The following is a 24312-nucleotide window of genomic DNA, read 5'->3' on the forward strand; positions in this document are numbered from 1 at the left end:
AATGGTATTGACCAGAATCCATTACTGATGTCCAATACCGTGAAGTACTTGGCGTTGAGACCCTGCTTGAGCATGGTCTCGGGACTAGTAGCTACCGTTGGGGCTACTGCGGGGGTTACTTTGTTGAGTTCCCGATAATCGATGGTCAGACGCCATGATCCATCGGGCTTCCTCACTGGCCAAATAGGGGCATTGTTGGTGGAGGCTACCGTTCTCAGTACACCTTGGTCCAACAAGCTGCCTATAACCTTTTCTATTTCCACCTCTGCTTCAAGGGGAAATCTATACTGCTTTTGCGGTCGGGGGTCCTGTCCGGTAACATGAACTTGTCCAGTCATTCTGCCACAGTCATGACGGTGACTTGCAAATGCTGTCCTGTGTTTGTTTAGTAGGGCCTTAATTTGTCGGTCGGTGTGGAGTGTAGTCAGGTCGAATGAGTACTCTCCCACTGCGCTAATCCGATTAGCGTAGTCTCCTACTGTGAGGGTGGCTGGGGCTCTGTCTGATCTCGCCATTCGCCAGACACACTGGTTCACTGGGTCGAACGACAAGCTGTGAGCGTTCATGAAATCGATCCCCAGGATGTGCTCTGCTGTCCGGGGAAGATTTACTAAAACTACGGGGTGTCTTGTGCTAATGTTCCCTAGCTGGATCGCTACGGGTGCTGTGATATGTCCCTGCTGCGAGTGTCCGGTGAACCCGCTAAGTGTGATGGTGGAGGTGGTCGGCCACGTGTCTGAGTGTGCCGTGGTTGTGGAGTTAATGGTGGTGCGGGATCCTCCTGTGTCCCACAGTAACTCTATGGGCTTCCCTTTGACTTTTGCCGTGACTACGGGCCTCCCTGATGAGTCCCATAGTGTGTCACAGACCCAAGTGGGGGAGCCCGAACACCGTCAGTTCGTCTCGTCCACATTGGTGGGTCCGGACTGTACTGCTACATTGTGGATTGGTTTTGCTTTGTTGCGGTTCAGAGTGCCTGTCTGCTGGCCTCTCTGAGATCGCTGGGGTGCATTACACTCTTTTGCCCAATGCCCTAACTGTCCACAGTTATAGCACTCCTGTCCTTTCTGTTGAGGGCTGCTCTTGCCTTCATTTACCCATGCGGGCTTCTGGTGCTCTCTGACTGCTTGGATATCTGCAGCAGCCTGAGCCTCTTCTGGGGATCTAACCTTTGCTTTTGCCTGAAGCGATTGCTCCCAAGCGCGGGACAATCTTTTGAGGACCCATTTTTCGTTATGGGCTTCTTCTGAGGGGTCGTAATTATTGCAAGCGCTCTGTCCTGCTTCTGTTGCGTGTGAGATAATTGTGCGCGTCCACTTAACCATGTTTTCGCGGGTTAAATGCGCTCTATCTAGCTGTCCGAAAACTGCGCTGAAGTGAATCCACAGCCTTCCTGCGAATGCTGTGGGGTGTTCGGATCTCTTCTGCCTGCACTTATTCAATCCTTCTACGGGGTCACCTCTATTGTACCCGATGGCATCTAAAATGGCAGTGTGCATCTCCTCTAGGCTGCCTCCTGCCACGTTTTGTGGGTCGGGGAGGGCTGCCACTACACTCTGGTCTAAGCTCAGCACGGTGAGCTTAACCTGCTCTCTCTCATCCAGGCCGTACATGGTAGCCTGCTGTTTTACTTTTGCAAAGAACTGGTGGGGGTCTGCGGTGGGGAGGAACGGAGTGATCTTTTCACAAGCGTCCCTTAGCTGGGTTACTGTTAAAGGGGTGGTGTAAGTTATGTCTGGGGCGCCTTCTGATTCGGCTTTCCTCTGTGTGGTTACGGGATTCATGGGTGCGGTTATGGTCTGAGCTGTGGGGGGTTGGGGTGCCTGTCGTTTCTGCTGAGCTGCTGGCGCACATGTTCCCTGAACATAACGCTGCGCTGTCTCGCTTAATTCCTGCCAATCTGGGGCATTTTCCCCATCTAACTGTGCTCCAAAGGTGCTTTGGAAGCCATTCTGCACCGAAAGCAGAGATTGCAGTTCCGCAATCTGTTTCCTGCATTTCGCGTGGTCAACTGTGCTTTGTCTTTGTTCGGTCGTTGCAGCGTGGAGTGCTCTCAAAGCTGCTTTGAGATCGGAACATTGCCTCTGCAATGCCTCCACCTGCTTTTCCGATTCCTGTCTTATCAGAACGGCACGTTGCACGTCCTGATAGGCTTTCTCATACTGGGTCTGGGAACTGTTCAGATGAGCTAGACAAGACTGGTGAGCCCTCTTGGCATCATCCACCTCTCTACCCTTCTCTGCCAACTTCCCTTTTAATTCCAGGTTTTCTTTCTCGATGTCCCTGACATCGACCTTACTCATTCGGTTCCTTTCCTCTAAATCTGTCCGGAGCGTCCTGATGACCTCCTCTGCGCCTCGCAACTGTGCCAAGCAGGACACAATCGCCATCGGCTTGCGTGCTTTACTTAAACTCTTTTTGTGTATCTGAGAGAGGTTCTCCCACCAAGTATGACCTATACTTCCGGGACCTGTCTCCTCATTTGCACAAAACTCTTTCCAAAGGGGCCATCCCTTTCCTTGTAAATATTTGCGGAGTTCCAGCTCCCACGTGGGACACTGGCCTACCCTGCTACTGCTGCTGGTCGCTGCGACCACAAACTTTGCTGGATCCATCAGACGTTCCATTGCCTGCATGGCCATTTCCTCTGACTCTCTTTTTATAATTTGGAACAGGGGGTTGCTGGGGTGGTGTTTCGTGAAAAGGGTACGGCTTACGCTATTTTCCGATCACAAAACTACCGAAAGTTTGTCGCAACAAAAAGCTTTCAGTTTTACCTTACAGCCCTGTTAGTACGCATGCACTAAACACACTTCCGAATTTCGCTTATTATTTTGAACACCTTGAATACTTGTGATCTCTTTCTTTCTCTGCAATTTGGAGTTCTAATTCAAATTTCAGGGTCCTGGACACTGTGGTGTTTCCACTTACAACAGGGTCCCGGCGGAGTCGCCACTAAATGTTGCACGTTTTACTATGGGCGTAAAACGCATTTATTGGAGTGTATTAACACGCCTCCGAGTTCGACGTGTGCTTAACACTGCTAGGCTCTGTTCTATGTAATTATTTAGCTCTGGAGTCGCCAGCTGCCGTATAGGCAACGTCACAAGTATTCCAAGGTCAAGTTCAAAGTAATAAAGACGATACACCGATTAGTCAAGTTCAAACGATCAATATTTATTATACAGTTAATAATAAATACTCATGCACACACTAAGAGACTAAGCTACAACTAAACATAAGCAAACAGAATACTTATCTAACAGGAACAGGCAAGGTCAGAGAACGAGGCCTTCGTCCTGGTTTTGTCTGCAGCCTTCAGCAAGCGTTCTGGCACTTGGGAGTCTAGCGGGCTTGGATCGCGTAGCGAGCGTTGAACTTACGGTTTCGGCGGCTGGTGCTCAACGGCTGGAGTCAGGATACCAGGTGTCAGTCGGGGCCGGAGCACAGGTTTAACAGACAGGACAACACGAGGTCCCTATCTTTTATAGGGGTTCCGTTGTCCTTCCCTCTTCTCGGGCGGGCTCTACCTATTGGATCAATTTCTTATCGATACTGGATTAATTCCCCAATGCGAGGGGGTCTCCGTGATGGAGGGGGCGTTTCTTATGTCCTTTTGTTCGGAGGTTTCTGGTGCCTCGATGTCTGGGTCTTGATTGGAATGTGTCCATTCAGAACCAAATGTATCTATTGTGTGGGTGTTCAAGTCTGATGGCCTCATTAGCATGCAAAGCGTTTTGCCATTTGCACCTAGCTAAGGTCTTTTCACCTGAGCCCAAACTGGTTTCTGCTGCTGCAGAATGCAAACTGCTCTTTGCAGACTGCTGTTCTGGCTGAACTGTCTGTTTCCCAGCAGCCTTCCATTTTAGTTTGGCTCAGTGTCCATTTTGCGTGGCCAGCATGGCTACAAGCTGCACCAACAATCTGCACCAACACTCATATTACAGCTAACCTACACCAATATCACAGTATTATCAATCTGCACCAACAATCTGCACCAACACTCATATTACTGCTAACCTACACCAATATTACAGTATTATCAATCTGCACCAACACTCATATTACAGCTAACCTACACCAATATCACAGTATTATCAATCTGCACCAACACTCATATTACAGCTAACCTACACCAATATCACAGTATTATCAAGCTGCACCAACACTCATATTACAGCCAACCTACCCCAATATCACAATATTATCAAGCTGCACCAACACTCATATTACAGCTAACCTACATCAATATCACAGAATTATCAATCTGCACCAACACTCATATTACTGCTAACCTACACCAATATCACAGTATTATCAATCTGCACCAACACTCATATTACTGCTAACCTACATCAATATCACAGAATTATCAATCTGCACCAACACTCATATTACTGCTAACCTACACCAATATCACAGTATTATCAAGCTGCACCAACAATCTGCACCAACACTCATATTACAGCTAACCTACATCAATATCACAGAATTATCAATCTGCACCAACACTCATATTACTGCTAACCTACACCAATATCACAGTATTATCAATCTGCACCAACACTCATATTACAGCTAACCTACACCAATATCACAGTATTATCAAGCTGCACCAACACTCATATTACAGCTAACCTACATCAATATCACAGAATTATCAATCTGCACCAACACTCATATTACTGCTAACCTACATCAATATCACAGTATTATCAATCTGCACCAACAATCTGCACCAACACTCATATTACAGCTAACCTACACCAATATTACAGTATTATCAATCTGCACCAGCAATCTGCACCAACACTCATATTACAGCTAACCTACACCAATATCACAGTATTATCAATCTGCAGCAACATTATGAGAGTATAGCAAACCTGCACCTACTCTATCATTGTACTACCAGTGTGCATCAACATCCATATTACAGTCAACCTGCACCAATATCACTGTTCTATCACTCTCCACGAACACTGTCAGAGTAGAGCAAAATTGCACCAACAGTGTCACAGTATTATCACTCTGCACCAATGATACCATCGTATAGTCAACCTGCACTAACAATATTACAGTGCAATCAAACTGCATCAACACTATCACAGTAAACAAATAAAATGCACCAAGAAAATTACAGTACAGTCAAAGTACACAACCACAAGTTAGGACTAGCTGGAGATAAGTGGGTTTGAAGCATTGTTTTATGTCTACCTACGTTCAGTCTATTGACACATTTCATTTCATTTTCAGTTTTCTCGAGAATCAAACTCTTCAATGAAGTCAAATGCCTCTCTGGTGAGGGTGGCAAGGTTATCTTCCAGTGGCACGCTCATGTTGGCAGGTGTTGTGGAGTTTGAGCTACCAATGGATCCAAAATGGGAATTCCATCGAGATAAGTAAGTGTGATGGGGAGAAGGAGGCAGGATGGGCTGCAGACAGAATATTAAACTTCAAACCTTGTGATCTGGACAGAGGGCAGGCGACTCAAACACAGATGGGCGGAAAAATCTTGTGCTGAAAGAGCAGCTAAGGGGATGATAAAATCATCTGTTAAATGGTCGGTGTTATGGGTTTGGTATTTTATCTCATAATAACTGCTGTCATTGCAAATGTGATGTGAGTGTTTCAGGTCTGGAACACCCTGCCTGTGGTGGAGGCAGGTTCAATTGACTCATTCATTAAGGCTTTAGATGATAATTTGAATAGAAATAATGTGCATGGGTACAAGGGGAAGGGCAGGGGAATGACACTAAGTCATGATGTTTGTTTGGCAAGCCGGTGCAGCCACAATGGCCGCCTTCTGCACCGTAACAATTCTGTTATTCTGTATTTCTGAAAATGTATTTAGAAGATTCATCATTTGGAAACGGTGCTTACAGAATTCAGATGGCCAGCTGACTCTGAAATTGCTGTTCCTTTTCCAGACTCGTACTGGGGAAACCTCTTGGAGAGGGTTGCTTTGGACAGGTGGTTAAAGCAGAAGCCTACGGGATTAATAAGGACAATCCAGATAAGCCAGTTACTGTGGCAGTGAAATCACTGAAAGGTAAGCAAAATATAGTTTCACAAAATATGTAACTTAGGTTGTTCCTTTATTGGGTCCACTAGGAAACCTAATAGCCCAGTCTACTGGAGCAAAGGCCTGAAGCTGTTTCAGTACAGCTACAACACTGGCATCTACCCGATAACGTGGAAAATTGTCCCAAGCATATCCTGTGCACAGTAAACAGGGCAAATCCAACCTGACCAATTACCACCCCATCAGTCTACACTCAGTCATCACTAAACTGATGGAAGGGGTCATCAACAGTTCCATCAAGCAATATTTACTCAGAAGTAATCTGCTTCCTGATGCTCTGTTTGGGTTTTGCCAAGGTCACTCATCTCTTGATCTCATTACGCCTTGGTCCAAACGTGGACAAATGAGTTGAAATCATGAGGGTTTTTTCTTTTTTTTAAATGTAGATTTTTTTTCCAGTTAAGGGGCAATTTAGCGTGGCCAATCCATCTACCCTGCACATCTTTGGGTTGTGAGGGTGAGACCCACGCAGACACAGGGGGAATGTGCAAACTCCACACTGACAGTGAGCCGGTCCTCAGCGCCATAGGCAGCAGTGCTAACCACTGCACCGCCGTGCCACCCTATAATGAGGTAATATGAGAGTGACTGCCCTTGAAGTCAAGGCATCATTTAACCGAGTGTGGTCCTCGTAAAACTGGGAATCGGTCACTGGTTGACACAAAGGAAGATGGTTGTGGCACAAAGGAAGATGGATTATGGTTGGTGTTCCAGGATATCACACAAGAGTTCTTCAAGGTAGTGCCCTAGGCCCAACCATCTAGATAATGTTTCATAATGACCGTCCCTCCATCGTAAGGTCAGAAGTGGGACGTCCGCTGATGATTGCACTTTGTTCAGCCACCATTCATGATTCCTGAAATACTAAAGCAGTGTCCATATGCAGCAAGACTTAGACAACATTGAGTCTTGGGCTGATAAGTGTCAAGTTGCATTCATGGCACTCAACTGCCAGGCAATGGTCATCTCCTAATAGAGAATCCTACCTTGAATTTCCCCCTTGACATAAAATGGATTTACCATCACTGAATTCTCCACTATCAACATCCTGGGGGTTACCTTTGACCAAAAACTGAACCAAGCATGTCAATACTGTGGCTACAAGAACAAGTCAGAGGCTGGGAATTCTGCAGTGAGTAAGTCACCTCCTGACCCTTCAAAGCCTGTCCACATATACAAGGCATAAGTCATGAGTGTGATGGAATACTCTCCACTTGCCCAGTTGAGTGCAGCTCCAACAACACTCAAGAAGCTCCACCCATCCAGAACACAAGCAGCTAGCTTGATTGGCACCCCAATCACTGGCTCCAACATTCACTCCCTCCTCTCCTGATAAATGGTGGCAGTAGTGTGTAGATCTATGATGCGCTGCAGCATCTCATCAAAGATTCTTCGACAGCACCTTCCAAATCCATGACCGTCTCCACGATGATGGACAAGGGCAGCAGCTGAATTGGAACACCACTCCCAGCAGGTTTTCCTCCAAGCCTTGTACCATCCTGACTTATAACTGTATCCCTGTTCCACACAGTGTTCGGTCAAAGTCCTGGAACTCATTTCCTAATGGCACTGTGAGTGGACCTACAATACATGGACTGCAGTAGTTCAAGAAGTTGGATGATCAACAACTTTTCAACGGCAATTAGGAATGGGCAATAAATGCTGGCTTAACCAGCAATGCCCACATACGGTGAAAGTGTTAAAAGGAACTCTCTTAACCGACCCCAGTCGGAGAATGAATAACTTGACCCGTCAAAAATAGAATATTCCAAACAACTGCAGGTGATTGCTCTGTGACTGATCACAGTTGGAAAGGTAGACAGACATGGCATAGTGGCAATGTCACTGATGCACAATCCAGAGGCCCAAGTTAATGTTCTGGGACATGGATTCAAATCCCACCACGGCAGCTGCTGGAATTTGGATTCAATTAATACATTTGGAAATGAAAGCTTATCTTCATGATCATAGAATTTACAGTGCAGAAGGAGGCCATTCGGTCCATCAAGTCTGCACCGGCCCTTGCAAAGAGTACCCTACTTCAAGCCCACACTTCCACCCTATCCCTGTAACCCAGTAACCCCACCTAACCTTTTTGGACACTAAGGACAATTTAGTATGGCCAATCCACCTAACTTGCACATCTTTGGACTATGGGAGGAAACCGGAGCACCCGGAGGAAACCCAAGCAGACACTGGGAGAACGTGCAGACTCTGCACAGACAGTGACCCAAGCTGGAATCGAACCTGGGACCCTGGAGTTGTGAAGCAACAGTGCTAACTACTGTGCTACCATGCCGCCCATTAATGGTGACCATAGTTGCTGGTTATGAAAACCCATCTGGTTCACTTATGACTTCCAGGGAAGGAAAAATTCTACCCTTGCGCAGTCTGACGTACACGTGACTGTCAGATCCACAACAATGTGGTTGGCTCTTAACTAGCCTCTTAACAGGCCTGGTTAGTCACTCAGTTCAAGGGCAATTAGGGATGGGTAACAAATGCTGGCCTTGCCAGCAACACCTGCATCCCATGAAATAATAAAGAAAAAATGTAATAATTTCTCTCACAAGCTGAAATCAGCCTGAAGGAAATTGTTAAAATATGACATTTCAAATTCTCTAGATGATGCTACAGAAAAAGATCTGGCAGATCTTATCTCAGAGATGGAAATGATGAAGATGATGGACAAGCATAAAAATATCATTAACTTGCTGGGTGCATGCACACAGGATGGTGAGTATATGGTGGATGCTGATATCCAAGAACATTATCCAAGGATCTGGTTTAGCACAGGGCTAAATAGCTGGCTTTGAAAGCAGACCAAGGCAGGCCAGCAGCGTGGTTCAATTCCTGTACCAGCCTCCCCGAACAGGCGCCGGAATGTGGTGACTAGGGGCTTTTCACAGTAACTTCATTTGAAGCCTACTTGTGACAATAAGCGATTTTCATTTCATTTAATTAAAAATAAATTTTGTAAAACTGTCAGTACTTTAACAAGTGTAACACTATCCAAATTCTTTTTTTTAAATTTAGATTACCCAATAATCTTTCTCCAATTTGGGGCAATTTAGCGTGGCCAATCCATCTACCCTGCACATCTTTGGGTTATGGGGGTTAACACGGGAAGAATGTGAAAACTCCACACAGACAGTGACACGGGGCCAGGATCAAACCCAGGTCCTCAGCGCTGTGAGGCAGCAGTGCTAACCACTGCACCACCATGCAGCCCTTTATCCAAATTCTATAACATACCCTTTATTGAATACGCACAAAGGTGTTAAAACAATGCATATACGAGTGCATTGGTTGTATTACATACAGAATCCACAATGCAGTAATATACAAATAATAATAGCATCACACTTCGCACTATTACACCCAAATGAAACATACATGGCATATAAATCTGATACATTAGAGTGAACACTCATATTGAGCAGAGTATTCATCAGTACTATGTATCACACTGGACTCCACTGAAGGGAGATTTTCCAGGCACAATTGCCAGTATGATGTATATGTCACTTTAGCATGGGACTGAAAACTTTTATCAGTATTAAAAGCACTGGCCCAGTGCAACACTCTGCTCATCTTAGCTTGTGGAGCATCCAGAGCTTAGCTGTGATTCCTTCCATGTTCAAAAAGCTTGTTAAAATTTACTGACTTAAGCTGGTAGGTGAAGAATGGCCACTTTGATCAGACAAAGGAGTGTTACAGGTACTAACGTAGCTATACTAACCATGAATTCCAATACTTTAAGAAAAGGAGGCAACAGGAAACAATCACACGCTGGAATACAGTATTACACAGTTATATGTGAGAGCAGGAGGGGCAGCACACGTTCTTCAATCTAGGCTTTCAGTTCAAGGTTTTCACTGTAGCTTCATGCAGATTCTGTGTATAGCCATGAAGCTTTTCTGGTGAAAACATGACGGGAGAGAGAGCAGCTTCTTTCCTCTGGGCGTCCAGGATTCCAACTGTGTTTCCCCTGGCTCTCTGAAAATCATCCCACTCAGGCAGGATCCAATCATCGCCTGTTAGCGGGCAAAATACAGCCTTATGGCCAATTCATTGACTACCAGCCAACCAATCGAGCTGAGTCCCACCGATCTCTCGGGGGCTGAAAAGTCTGTGTTCTGCCATCCTAAAGCTAGCAACGTGTTCTCTTGTATCTTAAAATTCCTCACTTCCCCTGCTCCACTTCAAGACCTATGTCCATTAAGCATCCATGGATCAAAATAACAGCAAAAATAAAGAAAGGGTAAATAAGGGAATCAACTGGAAGGGCCCTTAAGGTTTACATCAAGGCAGCTAATTCTGAGGACATTGATTCTGTACCATGATGGGTGCAAGATGCAAATGGGTAAACAAGCAAACGTTATTACAGATATCAAATTCTGTTTGCTGAGAGTTCAGTGTATAAACCTTTTGTTTGTACCCTAGGCTTGCTGTATGTAATAGTGGAATACGCAGCAAAAGGTAACTTACGGGAATATCTCAGAGCCAGGCGGCCACCTGGCATGGATTACAACTTTTACATCACAAAAGTGCCCGAAGAACAGTTAACATTCAAAGATCTGGTGTCCAGTGCCTACCAAGTGGCAAGGGGCATGGAATATTTGGCATCTAAAAAGGTAAGTCACCAACTAATCTAGCTTCCCATGTGACATAATTGGACAGAGGTTTTTTTTAGGTAGCTTGTTTGGATGAGGCCCAGGTGGATTGTTCATTTAACTTGGAGCGGGTTTGTATATGTGTTTTGGCCCCTTGGGATAGGTGAAAGGTCGTGTGAACTAAGCAATGTGGGAAGGGCACTGTCTCACTTTTCTCATGTTCGACAAGTAAGATGATGGTTCAAAAACAACAGCCACCCCTCGCAAGCAAAGGGAAACACGGCTCACATTACAGTGACTTAGCAAGAGCAGCCATGAAGGGCGGGGATTGGATTTTCCAGGCTTGTCAGTTAGCTGTCCAGCATGATTTACAGCTGGCTGCTTAATGAAGGAGAGCTGCTAGACTGATAGATTAGACACTTGGACTGCAGATAGAACCATTGTTAAATGTGTCCAGTGAACAACATATTGAGCAGCAATGTGCTATGTTAAAGAGCATTCTCTCAAATAGGCTCTATACTCTCTGACTTTGTAACACTACATTGTGTCAGATTTTTTTCCTGTGCCACCCCTTTACTTACCATCACTTGCAAGCTTGTACTGTGACACAGAGATACACTATGTAAATTGTTTTAATATCTTTTACAGTGTATCCATCGTGACCTGGCAGCCAGGAATGTGTTGGTGACTGAAGACAACGTCATGAAAATTGCAGACTTTGGTCTGGCACGAGGTGTGAACAACATTGATTACTACAAGAAAACCACCAATGTAAGTTTCATAGTGCCCTGACAAGCACAAGCGGGGCTGCACTTTTGCTGGAACTAGTTAAGCCCAACATACAATGAATCTACAAGCATAAGTCTACCCTTGTTGGACTCACTCTTCGGAAAGGCGAATCCATCAAGGACTGAAATGAGGCAACTGGATTGGGAATTTTATCCAGGAAAGCCAGAAAATGAACTGGGGAGTGAAAAGGCATTTGAATTACTGAGGACTGAAACAATCAGATACTAAAGCGATTTTGAGCACAGAAGTAACCAACTTCAAGTGAGGTAGAAACAGAAAGACCTTTCCCGCTAACTGGAGGATATTAGATAGACTCAATTAAACAGAATCAGTTTCACGGCCACCAATAACCTGAAAAGTAGTAAGTAATCTTACTTCAAAATGTTATCAAAGCACATTCATTATTGATGCCACCCCAGACATGCAGGTCAATTATGCTGCCCTCAAGCCCAGCTGAGATCAGGACACATGTCATGGCCGCTCTGGGATCTCCTAAATATGTAAACTTTGATTTAATTCTAATTATTTAAATGCTGTCCCCATAACTTTGATGTGGAGATGCCGGCGTTGGACTGGGGTGAGCACAGTAAGAAGTCTTACAACACCAGGTTAAAGTCCAACAGGTTTGTTTCAAACACGAGCTTTCGGAGCACGGCTCCTTCTTCAGGTGAATGGAAAGGCTTGTTCCAGAAATGTTTATATAGACACAGTCAGAGATGCCCTGGAATGCGAGCACCTTCAGGCAATCAAATCATCAAAGATGCAGAGAGAGAGGTAACTCCAGGTTAAAGAGGTGTGAATTGTCCCAAGCCAGTTCAGTCGGTAGGCCTCTGCAAGTCCAGGCTTGTTGGTGGGGGCCGAATGTAATGCGACATGAATCCCAGATCCCGGTTGAGTCCGCATTCATGCGTGTGGAACTTAGCTATAAGTTTTTGCTCAGCAATTTTGCGTTGTCGCGTCTCCTGAAGGCCTCCTTGTAGAATGCTGACCCGGAGATCAGAGGCTGAATGTCCTTGACTGCTGAAGTGTTCCCCAACTGGAAGGGAACAGTCCTGCCTGTTGATAGTCGCACGATGCCCGTTTATTCGTTGTCGCAGTGTCTGCATGGTCTCGCGCATATAGACACTGACATTCAGTTTCTACAAAGATGCAAAAAAGCAGACAAGATCCCGAAAGGACTACAGATCAAAAACCCACTCAAGTCGACTTACAACACAGACTACGCTGAAAGACTCTGCCACCGCACCTCTGTCACACTCCTCAAACACCTCGTACACCAACTCTACAGCAGTCGACGCAACCTGGAAACCAAGAGAGAGGCCATATTCTCAACTTGCGCTCAGGACACAGCAGACCAGCTGCGGAACACCGCCAAACAGATGAGACAGCAATACTATGCCACCTACATGCACACCAAGAACAGGAAGCTTGAGAAACTTGGCATCACCACCAGCAGCAATCAAGCTTCTCCCGGTACAACAGTCGAAAACAATACAGGGAAATCCATTGTCAACTTGTCAGACTACACCCTTCAACCAGACGAAATCGAAGTCCTCAGCAGAGGGCTCAATTTCTGCACCACCACCAAAATGGACCCCATCAGTCTCGCGGCAGATACGGAGGAATTCATCAGGCGAATGAGGCTCCGGGAATTCTTCCACAGACCCCAAGAGGCCGACAGCGAACCCAGGGACACGACCAATGAACCGGAACAGCAGACCGCGAGATCTGCAGTGCAGCAACCGAAAAGGAAAGAGTCAAATTGGACCCCTCCGGAAGGCCGCTGCCCTAGACTCGACATGTATGCTCAAGCCGTCAGAAGTCGTGTCAATGCCAGATTCATCACTCGCAATCACAAGGCAGCCTCAAACGTCACCCAAGCACAACGCAACGCCATCCGCACTCTCAAGACCAACCGCAACATCGTCATCAAACCAGCAGACAAAGGAGGGGCCACCGTCATACTGAACAGAACAGACTACTGCAAAGAAGTATACCGACAACTCGACAACCAGGAACACTACAGGCAGTTACCCGCAGATCCAACCAAGGAACACATCCGCCAACTCAGCAGACTGATCAAGACCTTAGATCCAGACCTTCAGAACACCCTACGTGCTCTCATCCCACGTAATCCCCGCATTGGAGATCTCTACTGCCTCCCGAAAATACACAAGGCCAACACACCAGGCCGTCCTATCGTTTCAGGCAATGGGACCCTGTGTGAGAACCTCTCTGGCCACATCGAGGGCCTCTTGAAACCCATCGTACAAGGTACACCCAGCTTCTGTCGCGACACGACGGACTTCCTACAGAAACTCAGCACCCATGGACCAGTTGAACCAGGAACATTCCTCGTCACAATGGATGTCTCGGCACTCTACACCAGCATCCCCCATGACGACGGCATTGCTGCAACAGCCTCAGTCCTCAACACCGACAACTGCCAATCTCCAGACGCAATTCTGCAACTCATCCGTTTCATTCTAGACCACAACGTCTTCACCTTCGACAACAAATTCTTCATCCAGACGCACGGAACAGCCATGGGGACCAAATTTGCACCTCAATATGCCAACATCTTCATGCACAAGTTTGAACAGGACTTCCTCACCACACAGGACTTTCAACCGATGCTATACACCAGATACATCGATGACATTTTTTTCCTTTGGACCCACGGCGAGACATCACTGAAACGACTACACGATGACATCAATAAGTTCCATCCCACCATCAAACTCACCATGGACTATTCTCCAAATTCAGTTCCATTCTTGGACACACTCGTCTCCATCAAGGACGGTCACCTCAGCACCTCGCTTTACCGCAAGCCCACAGATAATCTCACGATGCTCCACTTCTCCAGCTTTCACCCGAAACACATTAAAGAAGCCATCCCCTATGGACAAGCCCTCCGTATACACAGGATCTGCTCAGACAAGGAGGAGCGCAACAGACACCTACAGATGCTGAAAGATGCCCTCGTACGAACGGGATATGGCGCTCGACTCATTGATCGACAGTTCCACCGCGCCACAGCAAAAAACCGCACCGACCTCCTCAGAAGACAAACACGGGACACCACTGACAGAGTACCCTTCGTCGTCCAGTACTTTCCTGGGGCGGAGAAACTACGACATCTTCTTCGCAGCCTCCAACACATCATCAGCGAGGATGGACATCTTGCCAAGGTCATCCCCACACCCCCACTACTGGCCTTCAAACAACCGCGCAACCTCAAACAAACCATTGTTTGCAGCAAATTACCCAGCCTTCAGAACAGCAACCACAACACCACAAAACCCTGCCAGGGTAATCTCTGCAAGACATGCCAGATCATCGACATGGACACCACCATTACACGTGGAAACACCACCCACCAGGTACGCGGCGCATACTCGTGCGACTCGACCAATGTAGTCTACCTCATACGCTGCAGGAAAGGATGTCCCGAAGCGTGGTACATTGGCGAGACCATGCAGACACTGCGACAACGAATAAACGGGCATCGTGCGACTATCAACAGGCAGGACTGTTCCCTTCCAGTTGGGGAACACTTCAGCAGTCAAGGACATTCAGCCTCTGATCTCCGGGTCAGCATTCTACAAGGAGGCCTTCAGGAGACGCGACAACGCAAAATTGCTGAGCAAAAACTTATAGCTAAGTTCCACACGCATGAATGCGGACTCAACCGGGATCTGGGATTCATGTCGCATTACATTCGGCCCCCACCAACAAGCCTGGACTTGCAGAGGCCTACCGACTGAACTGGCTTGGGACAATTCACACCTCTTTAACCTGGAGTTACCTCTCTCTCTGCATCTTTGATGATTTGATTGCCTGTAGGTGCTCGCATTCCAGGGCATCTCTGACTGTGTCTATATAAACATTTCTGGAACAAGCCTTTCCATTCACCTGAAGAAGGAGCCGTGCTCCGAAAGCTCGTGTTTGAAACAAACCTGTTGGACTTTAACCTGGTGTTGTAAGACTTCTTACTGTGCCCATAACTTTGGGAAGTGTTGGAGCACTAATAAAATCACATCCACATCAGAAAGGGGAAAAAAAAACCAAATTAAATAAATACAGTATTGAACAACGGTTCCTGTGCAAATAGTTTATTGTAATAATTGAACTCTGATGCCCGATACCATGACTGACACTTATTATTGATGTAAATGTGAAAGTACAGTGAGTTTGTCGAAAGGGGATATTAAGCTGACTGATGGTTGACTTTGATGTTTCATTCCAGGGTCGCTTGCCAGTAAAGTGGATGGCGCCAGAGGCCTTGTTTGACAGAGTGTACACACACCAAAGTGACGTGTAAGTACTGATCATGTTTAAGTGCCCTTAAGTATTGTATTTCCCCTCGCTCAGTCTGAAAAGGCTGTACTGAATATAAGAAAGTTAGTCCAGATGACTGACAGGAGCCTGCCAATGCTGCATTATTGCACCCTGCACTGAATGGATTGACAAGTTAGACGTTCTGTCAAAATATTAATACACTTGACAGATGGAGCACCTATTTAACTTTGAATATAATTTATTCTGGATGTGATAAACTTTGCAGAATGTTTTGCAGTCGAAGGGACTATTTCAAGATGCCATGTCGTGTAGGTATGAGTGTTAACCATGTTGTAAGTGCTGCTAAAATGCAAAGAGCTGGACAGTCAGGCTGCTGTCAGCTTACTGCCGTGTTAATCCAGAGGAGGAAGAATGACCTGAGCCAGTTGCCACCTCTCATTCAGCAGGCAAGCTGGGATAGTCGGAATCATCCAATATCTGTCATACTTTATCCTGTAAGGGGGGGGGGAAGGGGGCAATTCAGACTATGTGCTCTCAGTCATGTCGGCAGTTAGGGAGGTGAAGAGTTCTGAGTCACTACTACAGATAGCAGAAGCAGCGCCTACGCCTAACAACAAGAAGCAAGAAAAATGGTAGAGTGCAGAGGCAATACAGAAGAGATAATCATATGGAACATGTTAAGGATTTAGAAAAAGTTAACCCAGAATATTACTTTCAATTAATCTGTAAAACGACAGCTTGGGGATATAGCTTCCAACTAGAAGAAGGTACTTTTAATTATAAAGCAAGAATTGACTTCTACAAAGAGGTAAATAGCTGGATGAATGCAGATGGAACAAATGGCTTCCTTTGTCATCTGTAATTACCTTGTGATTCTTTGAAATAAATAGTTTTATTTTAATTTGCACTGAATTCTGAACAGTGTGATTTATCCAGACTTGCTGTATGAAAGGAAAGTTGCACCTGGTGCCATTCTTAACATTTCATGGAAATAAACATTGCCTCGTTTGTAAGTTCTTTCAAACACAATACTGATGACGATTCCCTTGAATGTTTTCAAGTAATTAGACAACAGAATGAATGCGTGGTTTGTTCCCAATGCAGATGGTCATTTGGAGTCTTGATGTGGGAGATCTTCACGCTTGGCGGCTCTCCTTATCCAGGAATCCCTGTGGAGGAGCTCTTCAAACTTCTCAAGGAGGGCCATCGAATGGACAAACCATCCAACTGTACACATGAGCTGTAAGTGACTCAACAGCATTGTATTTGGTTTTACATATAAGCTTTCTAAACTTTTCTTTACCTTTTTCGACTATTAGTTTTTTAAAAAATGCTGATTCTGCAATCATAGCATCCTCTGTGAACACTGCTCCCTTGTGAGTGTGAAATTTTTTTTTTTTTTTTTTTTTCTTTATAAATTTAGAGTACCCAATTATTTTTTCCAATTAAGGGGCAATTTAGCGCGGCCAATCCACCTATCCTGCACATCTTTTGGGTTGTGGGGGTGAAACCCACGCAGACACGGGGAGAATGTGCAAACTCCACACGGACAGTGACCCAGGGCCGGGATTCGAACCCGGGTCCTCAGCGCCGTAGGCAGCAATGCTAACCACTGTGCCACCGTGCTGCCCAGTGAGTGTGAAATTGACTGTTAATGACAGAAAGAAAAGTAGGAAAAACATAAGGTTCATAATATACCCGTAGTAACATTGTTAAGGTGCCTAGAACAACTGAATGTAACAGGAAAATCCAGTAGGCAGTTACAGACAGAACTCCATTGTAACAGAATGCCTTTGTTCTTTCAACATGTTGAGACAGTCTTATGAAGACTTAAAAGGCACGCCCCGATAAATGTTCTGTACAGGATTTGCAGAGGCATCTTCAACAGTGTAATGGGATATCTGTGCTGAAAAATGAAAAATGTAGTTACATCATTGGAACCAATGCTATGGAAGCTGGAGCAGCTGAAAACGCGGGCACAGCACTTCCCAGCTATCCTAACAGCAGTCATAACATCTTCAACTTGAGGCAGTCTGCCATTCCTGCGTCTTTGAGCCACCATAACTAGAGGCCGGGGAGACTTGAGCTGTGACAAGGGACACCAGATAACCAACTGGCTCAGGACTCTCCTCCGCCACCTGATCATGCTTCAACCACAAGGAACATATGGAGCAGACCATCAGTTTCCTGAAGCGATGATTTCGCTGCCTGGCTCTCTCAGGGGGAGCCTTCTAGTACACAATAATGTGGGCGTCAAAGTTTATGGTGGTCTCCTGTGACCTAAATCGCCTCAGTTGCATTAGGGTGCATTCCATGCTGCTCAGCATTTGGATGTCGGTTCAGGGGAACAAGGAGGAGGAGGCAGGGAGTGAACATCGGGGATCCCTTCACTCCAGACAGGTTGGCCATGAATAACTACTGAGACTCTGGTTTTCCGAAAATCTCATCCCCACATAACTATTTCCCAGCTTTTCATTTGTTTTCTGCAGACCGTGTGTGATTTGTGTAAAACTACTGTCGTTGGATCCTAAAAATTATATTTCTCTCTTTCAGGTATTTGCTGATGAGGGAGTGCTGGCACGCAGTGTCTTCTCAGAGACCAACCTTCAAACAGCTGGTGGCAGAACTTGACAAAGTATTGACTTCAATATCAGATGAGGTTAGTAGTGTATGTCATAGCACATATGCTATAATTTCTCTCCAAGGCAGTTTTTTTCCTCCGTGCATCCTACTGTCCCAAAACTAAAAGCCTTTTACAGTGTCACTCCAAGTCCTATGCCACCCTGACTTAAGAATAGATCATCGTTCCTGGTTCAAAGTTCTGGAACTCCCTACCTATAGATGTACCTGCAGACTGAAGCAATTCAGAAAGTAGCACCTTCTCAATGGCAAATAGGGATCAACAAAAAAATTGCAGACCTTGCCAGTAATTCCAGTGAACAAATAGAAGGAGAAAGGTTCAGTTGTTCCCTAACCATCTCATTCACCCAACAGATAGGAATTTTTTATTTAAAAAAAATAAATTTAGAGTACCCAATTCATTTTTTCTAATTGAGGGGCAATTTAGCATGGCCAATCCACCTACCCTGCACATCTTTGGGTTGTGGGGGCAAAACCCACACAGACATGGGGGGGAATGTGCAAACTCCACACGGACAGAGACCCAGAGCAGGGATTAAACCTGGGACCTCGGTGGCGCGAGGCAGCTGTGCTAACCACTGCGCCACCATGCTGCCCTCCCAACAGAGAGGAATGATGTCACCCCAGCAATAATTATTATGATTAACAGCCTTGTTTGCAGTAGAGTAAATCGTCCCTGAAATTCAAGCTAACCACCCCAGAAGCGACTTTTATCTGATTCTCTTTAAGGTAGATGATAGGAGAATTTTACATTCTGGAGTTCAAATGCAGTTGTGTGTTAAGGGTAAGATCCTGGCATGGATAGAGGATTGGCTGACTGGCAGAAAGCAGAGAGTGGGGTTAAAGGGTCTTTTTCAGGATGGCAGCCGGTGACTAGTGGTGTGCCTCAGGGGTCTGTGCTGGAACCACAACTTTTCACACTATACATTAGTGATCTGGAAGAAGGAATTGAAGGCACTGTTGCTAAGTTTGCAGGTGATACAAAGATCTGTAGAGGGACAGGTAGTATTGAGGAAGCAAGGGGGCTGCAGAAGGATTTGGACAAGCTAGGAGAGTGGGCAATGAAGCGGCAAATGAAATACAATGTGGAAAAGTGTGGTTATGCACTTTGGAAAGAGGAATTTAGGCAAAGACTATTTTCTAAATGGGGAAATGCTTAGGAAATCAGAAACACAAAGGGACTTGGGTGTCCTTGTTCACTATTCTCTTAAGGTTAACGTGCAGGTTCAGTCGACAGTTAAGAAGGCAAATGCAATGTTAGCGTTCATGGCAAGAGGGCTAGAATAGAAGACCAGGGATGCACTTCAGAGGTTGTATAAGGCTTCGGTCAGACCCCATTTGGAGTATTGTGAGCAGTTTTGGGCCCCGTATCTAAGGAAGGATGTGCTGGCCTTGGAGAGGGTCCAGAGGAGGTTCACAGGAATGATCCCTGGAATGAAGAGCTTGTCGTATGAGGAACGGTTGAGGACTCTGGACCTGCATGGCTCGGCACAACATCGAGGGCCGAAGGGCCTGTTTTGTGCTGTACTGTTCTATGTTCTATTCTATGTACTCGTTGGAGTTTAGACGGAGAAGGGGAGATCTTATTGAAGCTTACAGGATACTGCGAGGCCTGGATAGAGTGGACATGGAGAGAATGTTTCCACTTGTAGGAAAAACTAGAACCAGAGGACACAATCTCAGACTGAAGGGGCGATCCTTTAAAACAGAAATGAGGAGAAATTACTTCAGCCAGAGGGTGGTGAATCTATGGAACTCTTTGCCGCAGAAGGCTGTGGGGGCCAAATCATCGAGTGTCTTTAAGACAGAGATAGATAGGTTCTTAATTAATAAGGGGATCAGGGGTTATGGGGAGAAGGCAGGAGAATGGGGATGAGAAAATATCAGCCGTGATTGAATGACGGAGCAGACTCGATCGGCCGAGTGGCCTAATTCTGCTCCTATGTCTTATGGTCTTATAATTGTGGGTGGGATATTCGGCGTGATTCCTGCCGGGCAGCAGTGTGGGTGAACACATGTGATTGCCCGCCCACCTTTGAGTTAATTAATTGTGCATTGACAAGGATCTTGGCAAATTTTGTGGCAGAGCAGGCAGCAAGTCACCCACTCCACCGTTAGCTTATTGGGTTGAAGGTCCTGGTGCCATATGTAAATAACACCTGGATAAACATTCACTCACTGCAGACCAGGAGTTCCGCGCCTCTCCACCAGAAATCTTGCTGCTGCAGCTCACACTGGAGAAGCTCCCAGATGTGAGCAACCACATCCTGAGACAGTATGATGGCACCTCCTGCCTTGCCTTTCACTCATCTCTAGATAAAAGCACCACCCCCAGTGCACCCAAGGTCAGGCCAATGCTCACTGTTGCCGTGAACCATGTTGACCAGCCTCAAGAACTTATGGAGAGCCCACTACCTCTTGTTGCTCAGGCCCTTGTTCCTCATGGTCCTGTGCCAATCGGTGGTGGACCCTTCTTTTCCTCATCTGGATGAGAGCCATTACCAAGACAGGGTTGCTTGCAGCCTGATTATTGAAGCTTCGATGGATGTGTGAATGAATACATTAAGTGAATAATGTCCTTTACAGGTTTTCCTCCATCTCAAAGCCAAAAAGCAAGAACTGAGCCCTTCAGTTGGCCTTCACCTAGGTATAGCATCCCCACCCACCCTTTCCAGGTAAAGAAAATCCTGAAGGAGCAGAATTGGGTGTTCCTCCCATTCCTATTTGGATGTGCATGGAGATATTGCTCTTTGACCAGGCGGATGAGTGCCATTTATAAGAACCCTTATATAGACACTTTTCTGCATGTTCCCATTACTGTGGAAACCCCGGAGAGAGATCATTGCCTAGGCAGTATAGAAAGGCTAACCGCATAATCCTTTATCAGCCATGATCATTCACCCAGAAGGATAGGGGTTTGGCATCACGAGTTGCTTACCCTCCACCAGCCATGCCTCTTGGAAGCATTCCACCTCCCTCTCTCGCTTCATCCCTGTCTCTGACTGCAACCGACGGCACAGAATGAACAGCAACCCCATGCCTGGCTGGGATCTCGATATTATGAAACCCTGTGAGTCGGGAACAAACTTGTCGCAATGTGGGCTTCACCGCTGACAGGAGATCACAATTGAGCATCATTGACATCCAGTTGCTTCATAATTATTAGGGTGTCCCTTTGGTCAGTTACTTGTACTGACCGTGAACTCCGCCCACCTGAAAATACCTCCCTCACACCTAAAGGGATCTCACCAGTGAGGTTGTCATGGTCAATTTGTAAAAATGGTTTACATCACCTTTCAAACTCACTCCAACACCTTCTACCCTCCCCCTGTCACCCACCAACTTTCCCCCTCACCATATACCCACACAATGTCACAATTTCTCTGCCTTCTGTCTTCTGTCACCCTTGAACCTCGCCCCGTTACCTTGAATCCTACCACAATCCACCTCCACAAGCCTTTCCTACCTTCTGAGCCAACATATGTTACCATCCCAAAGCCCACCCTGACCCGGCCCCCTTCCTTGGAAAGAGCACCATACTTAAGCCCACACCTCCACCCTATTCCCGTAACCCAGTAACCCCACCTAACCTTTTTGGACACTGAAGGCAATTTAGCATGGCCAATCCACCTAACCTGCATATCTTTGGACTGTGGGGGGGAAACTGGAGCACCCAGAAGAATTCCACACAGACACGGGGATAATGTGCAGACTCCGCCCAGCCAGTGAGTGACGCAAGCCGGGAATGGAACCTGGGCCCCTGGAGCTGTGAAGCAACAGTGCTAACCACTGTGCTACCGTGCCGCCCCAGTTGTTAAACTGTTAAAGTCAGTGTCATAACCAGCTGCACATTCCAGTTCCCTTGTTACAGAGAAAAAAATCATTACAGTTAGGTGAAAGTCCAATGATAACTTTTATACTGCTCTTGACATATACTGTATTTGTAAATAATTGTGTTGTAAAGTAAGTGTGTCTGAATTTTCTCCCTCAACAGTATTTGGATCTCTCCACTCCGTTTGAGCAGTATTCGCCCCTGTGTGAAGACAGCAACAGTACATGCTCTTCCAACGACTCTGTCTTTGCCCATGAGCCTTTGTCTGATAACCCTTGCTTAATTAACTACCATGACTGTAACACGAGAATCAGGACTTGAGAGATATGTTATTCCGCAACTCTCGGCTCGATAACGTTACTTTCCCCTGAAATTTACCAAAGTGGTACTGTGGGGGTGGTTCCAAATTGGATAGAAACAGAATTTACTTAAGATCTGCTTCTTCCTGAAAGTTATGAAATATAATTTTTGCAGAAGAAAATCCTATTACACAGCGTGGCTATATAAAACTATTAAGTTCATCATTGATTCTGACTTAAAATTCTTGCCACTTGAGATTGATAATTTTAACAACAAAAACCATATTTGAATGGGGAGAAGCTCTTCTGTATTCAGGCATGGGACCAATCAGTGGAGCTCTGTGATTTATCCTTTACGGCGATCAACATGATTTTGAGCTTCGCTTCAAGACCCTAACAGGACCTGCTGCAGCACAGCACGTTGACCAATGGCAGTGAAGAAGCAAAAACATAGCTACACCAGAGAAATGTAGAGAATTTACCTGGAATAGGAAATACACCTAGATTAGAAGAATCTGAAAAGCAATTAAGATCAAGGATTGTCCACTTGCAAAGAATCAAACAGTGAAAAAAGTTAATTTACTGTGCAGAAACCTTGCCACATGTTTCAACCTCTTTTTGTGATTCATCGCAAACTTCAATGGCTGGAATAAATCAAGCGAAAGTGGGCTAACATGACATTCCTGGATTAACATTCCCAATAAAAAAGATCATGTCTATCTTATTCATTAACAACATTACAGTTGTATTGCCCAGTACACGCAACCCCGATCAGATGGCATTACATCCGGGCTGGCTCGTTTCCTAGAAGAGTCTGCTCTGAAGATCCAATGACTGAACTCACCACAAAATGTTCATGGGACAAATAGTGTGTCCAGTTCAGATTTACTTGTTTTTTAAATATTTGATTTAAAAAATAATAGATTTGAAGCTTCAAACATGATTGGTGGCATGATGGTATGATCATTTATCCAACTGCTTCGTTATATTCATCTTCGCCTTCAAGCACAGTGATCAGTTTTGCAAGGTCTATTACCATAGCAACTCTCCTTTGTAGAAAATTTAATTAATTTTTCTGTGTGAATAGAACATCCGAAGACAGCTGGTCCAGCTGTTTGCTACACCATTTCCCCAGATAATCATCACTTTACTGTTTTAAAGCTTGCAGAAAACTGTAAAATAGAAAAATATTTGTCTCTGAAATTTTTCTTTAAGTAGCATGTCTAAACTTATTGGCAGTCATACTTCCTTTTCTGGTTATTAGCTTCAATGTTTTTCCATATGTGGAAAATAACATTTGGATTTTCTGTTTCTTTTCTTGTGAGTAAGACTCCCTTTTTTTGTTATTTGTCCATGTCCTGGTCTCTTATTCCATACACAAACAGTTGCTGAGAGACAAAAGAACAACCAGCTTCAAGGGCAAAAAATATCAGTAGTTTTCATTCCAATTTTACCTTTCCCCTGCTGTGGGAACTTTGCACCACACACGTAGGTAGCTCCTATTGGCAATTTGGGGGAAGGTTCAGTGGGGGGGGGGGGGGGGGGGGGGGGGGGGGGGGGGGGGGAAGGGGAGAAAGAGAAATTGCAGCAAATAATCCATAATCCGTTGGTTCAGGGTCCAGAGGAATAGGGTCAATACTCCAATACACTTCAGCTGTGAAGTTTTGCTTCCTTGGCATTCTTAGAGACAATGGGATGCAGGAATGTTGACAGCTTGCTTGTATCAGGGATACTGTCTCTTCAGGG

At 45.6% G+C, this 24312-nt stretch overlaps 1 protein-coding gene across 1 annotated transcript in view; it reads left to right on the plus strand.

Moving 5' to 3' along the window:
- The window catches only part of LOC119965108 (fibroblast growth factor receptor 4-like), an 87502-nt gene extending 63406 nt beyond the window's left edge, over nucleotides 1-24096 (plus strand). Inside the window, exons 10-18 of the mRNA XM_038795416.1 lie at nucleotides 5257-5402; nucleotides 5931-6052; nucleotides 8711-8821; nucleotides 10532-10722; nucleotides 11350-11472; nucleotides 15743-15813; nucleotides 16900-17037; nucleotides 18349-18454; nucleotides 22430-24096. Coding sequence (XP_038651344.1) covers nucleotides 5257-5402; nucleotides 5931-6052; nucleotides 8711-8821; nucleotides 10532-10722; nucleotides 11350-11472; nucleotides 15743-15813; nucleotides 16900-17037; nucleotides 18349-18454; nucleotides 22430-22588 — 1167 coding nt within the window. The 3' untranslated portion in view covers nucleotides 22589-24096. The remainder of the gene's footprint in view (nucleotides 1-5256; nucleotides 5403-5930; nucleotides 6053-8710; nucleotides 8822-10531; nucleotides 10723-11349; nucleotides 11473-15742; nucleotides 15814-16899; nucleotides 17038-18348; nucleotides 18455-22429) is intronic.
- Nucleotides 24097-24312: the final 216 nt, after the last annotated feature.

The sequence above is a fragment of the Scyliorhinus canicula genome, chromosome 4 (genome assembly GCF_902713615.1).
Source record: "Scyliorhinus canicula chromosome 4, sScyCan1.1, whole genome shotgun sequence".
NCBI lineage: Eukaryota > Metazoa > Chordata > Chondrichthyes > Carcharhiniformes > Scyliorhinidae > Scyliorhinus > Scyliorhinus canicula.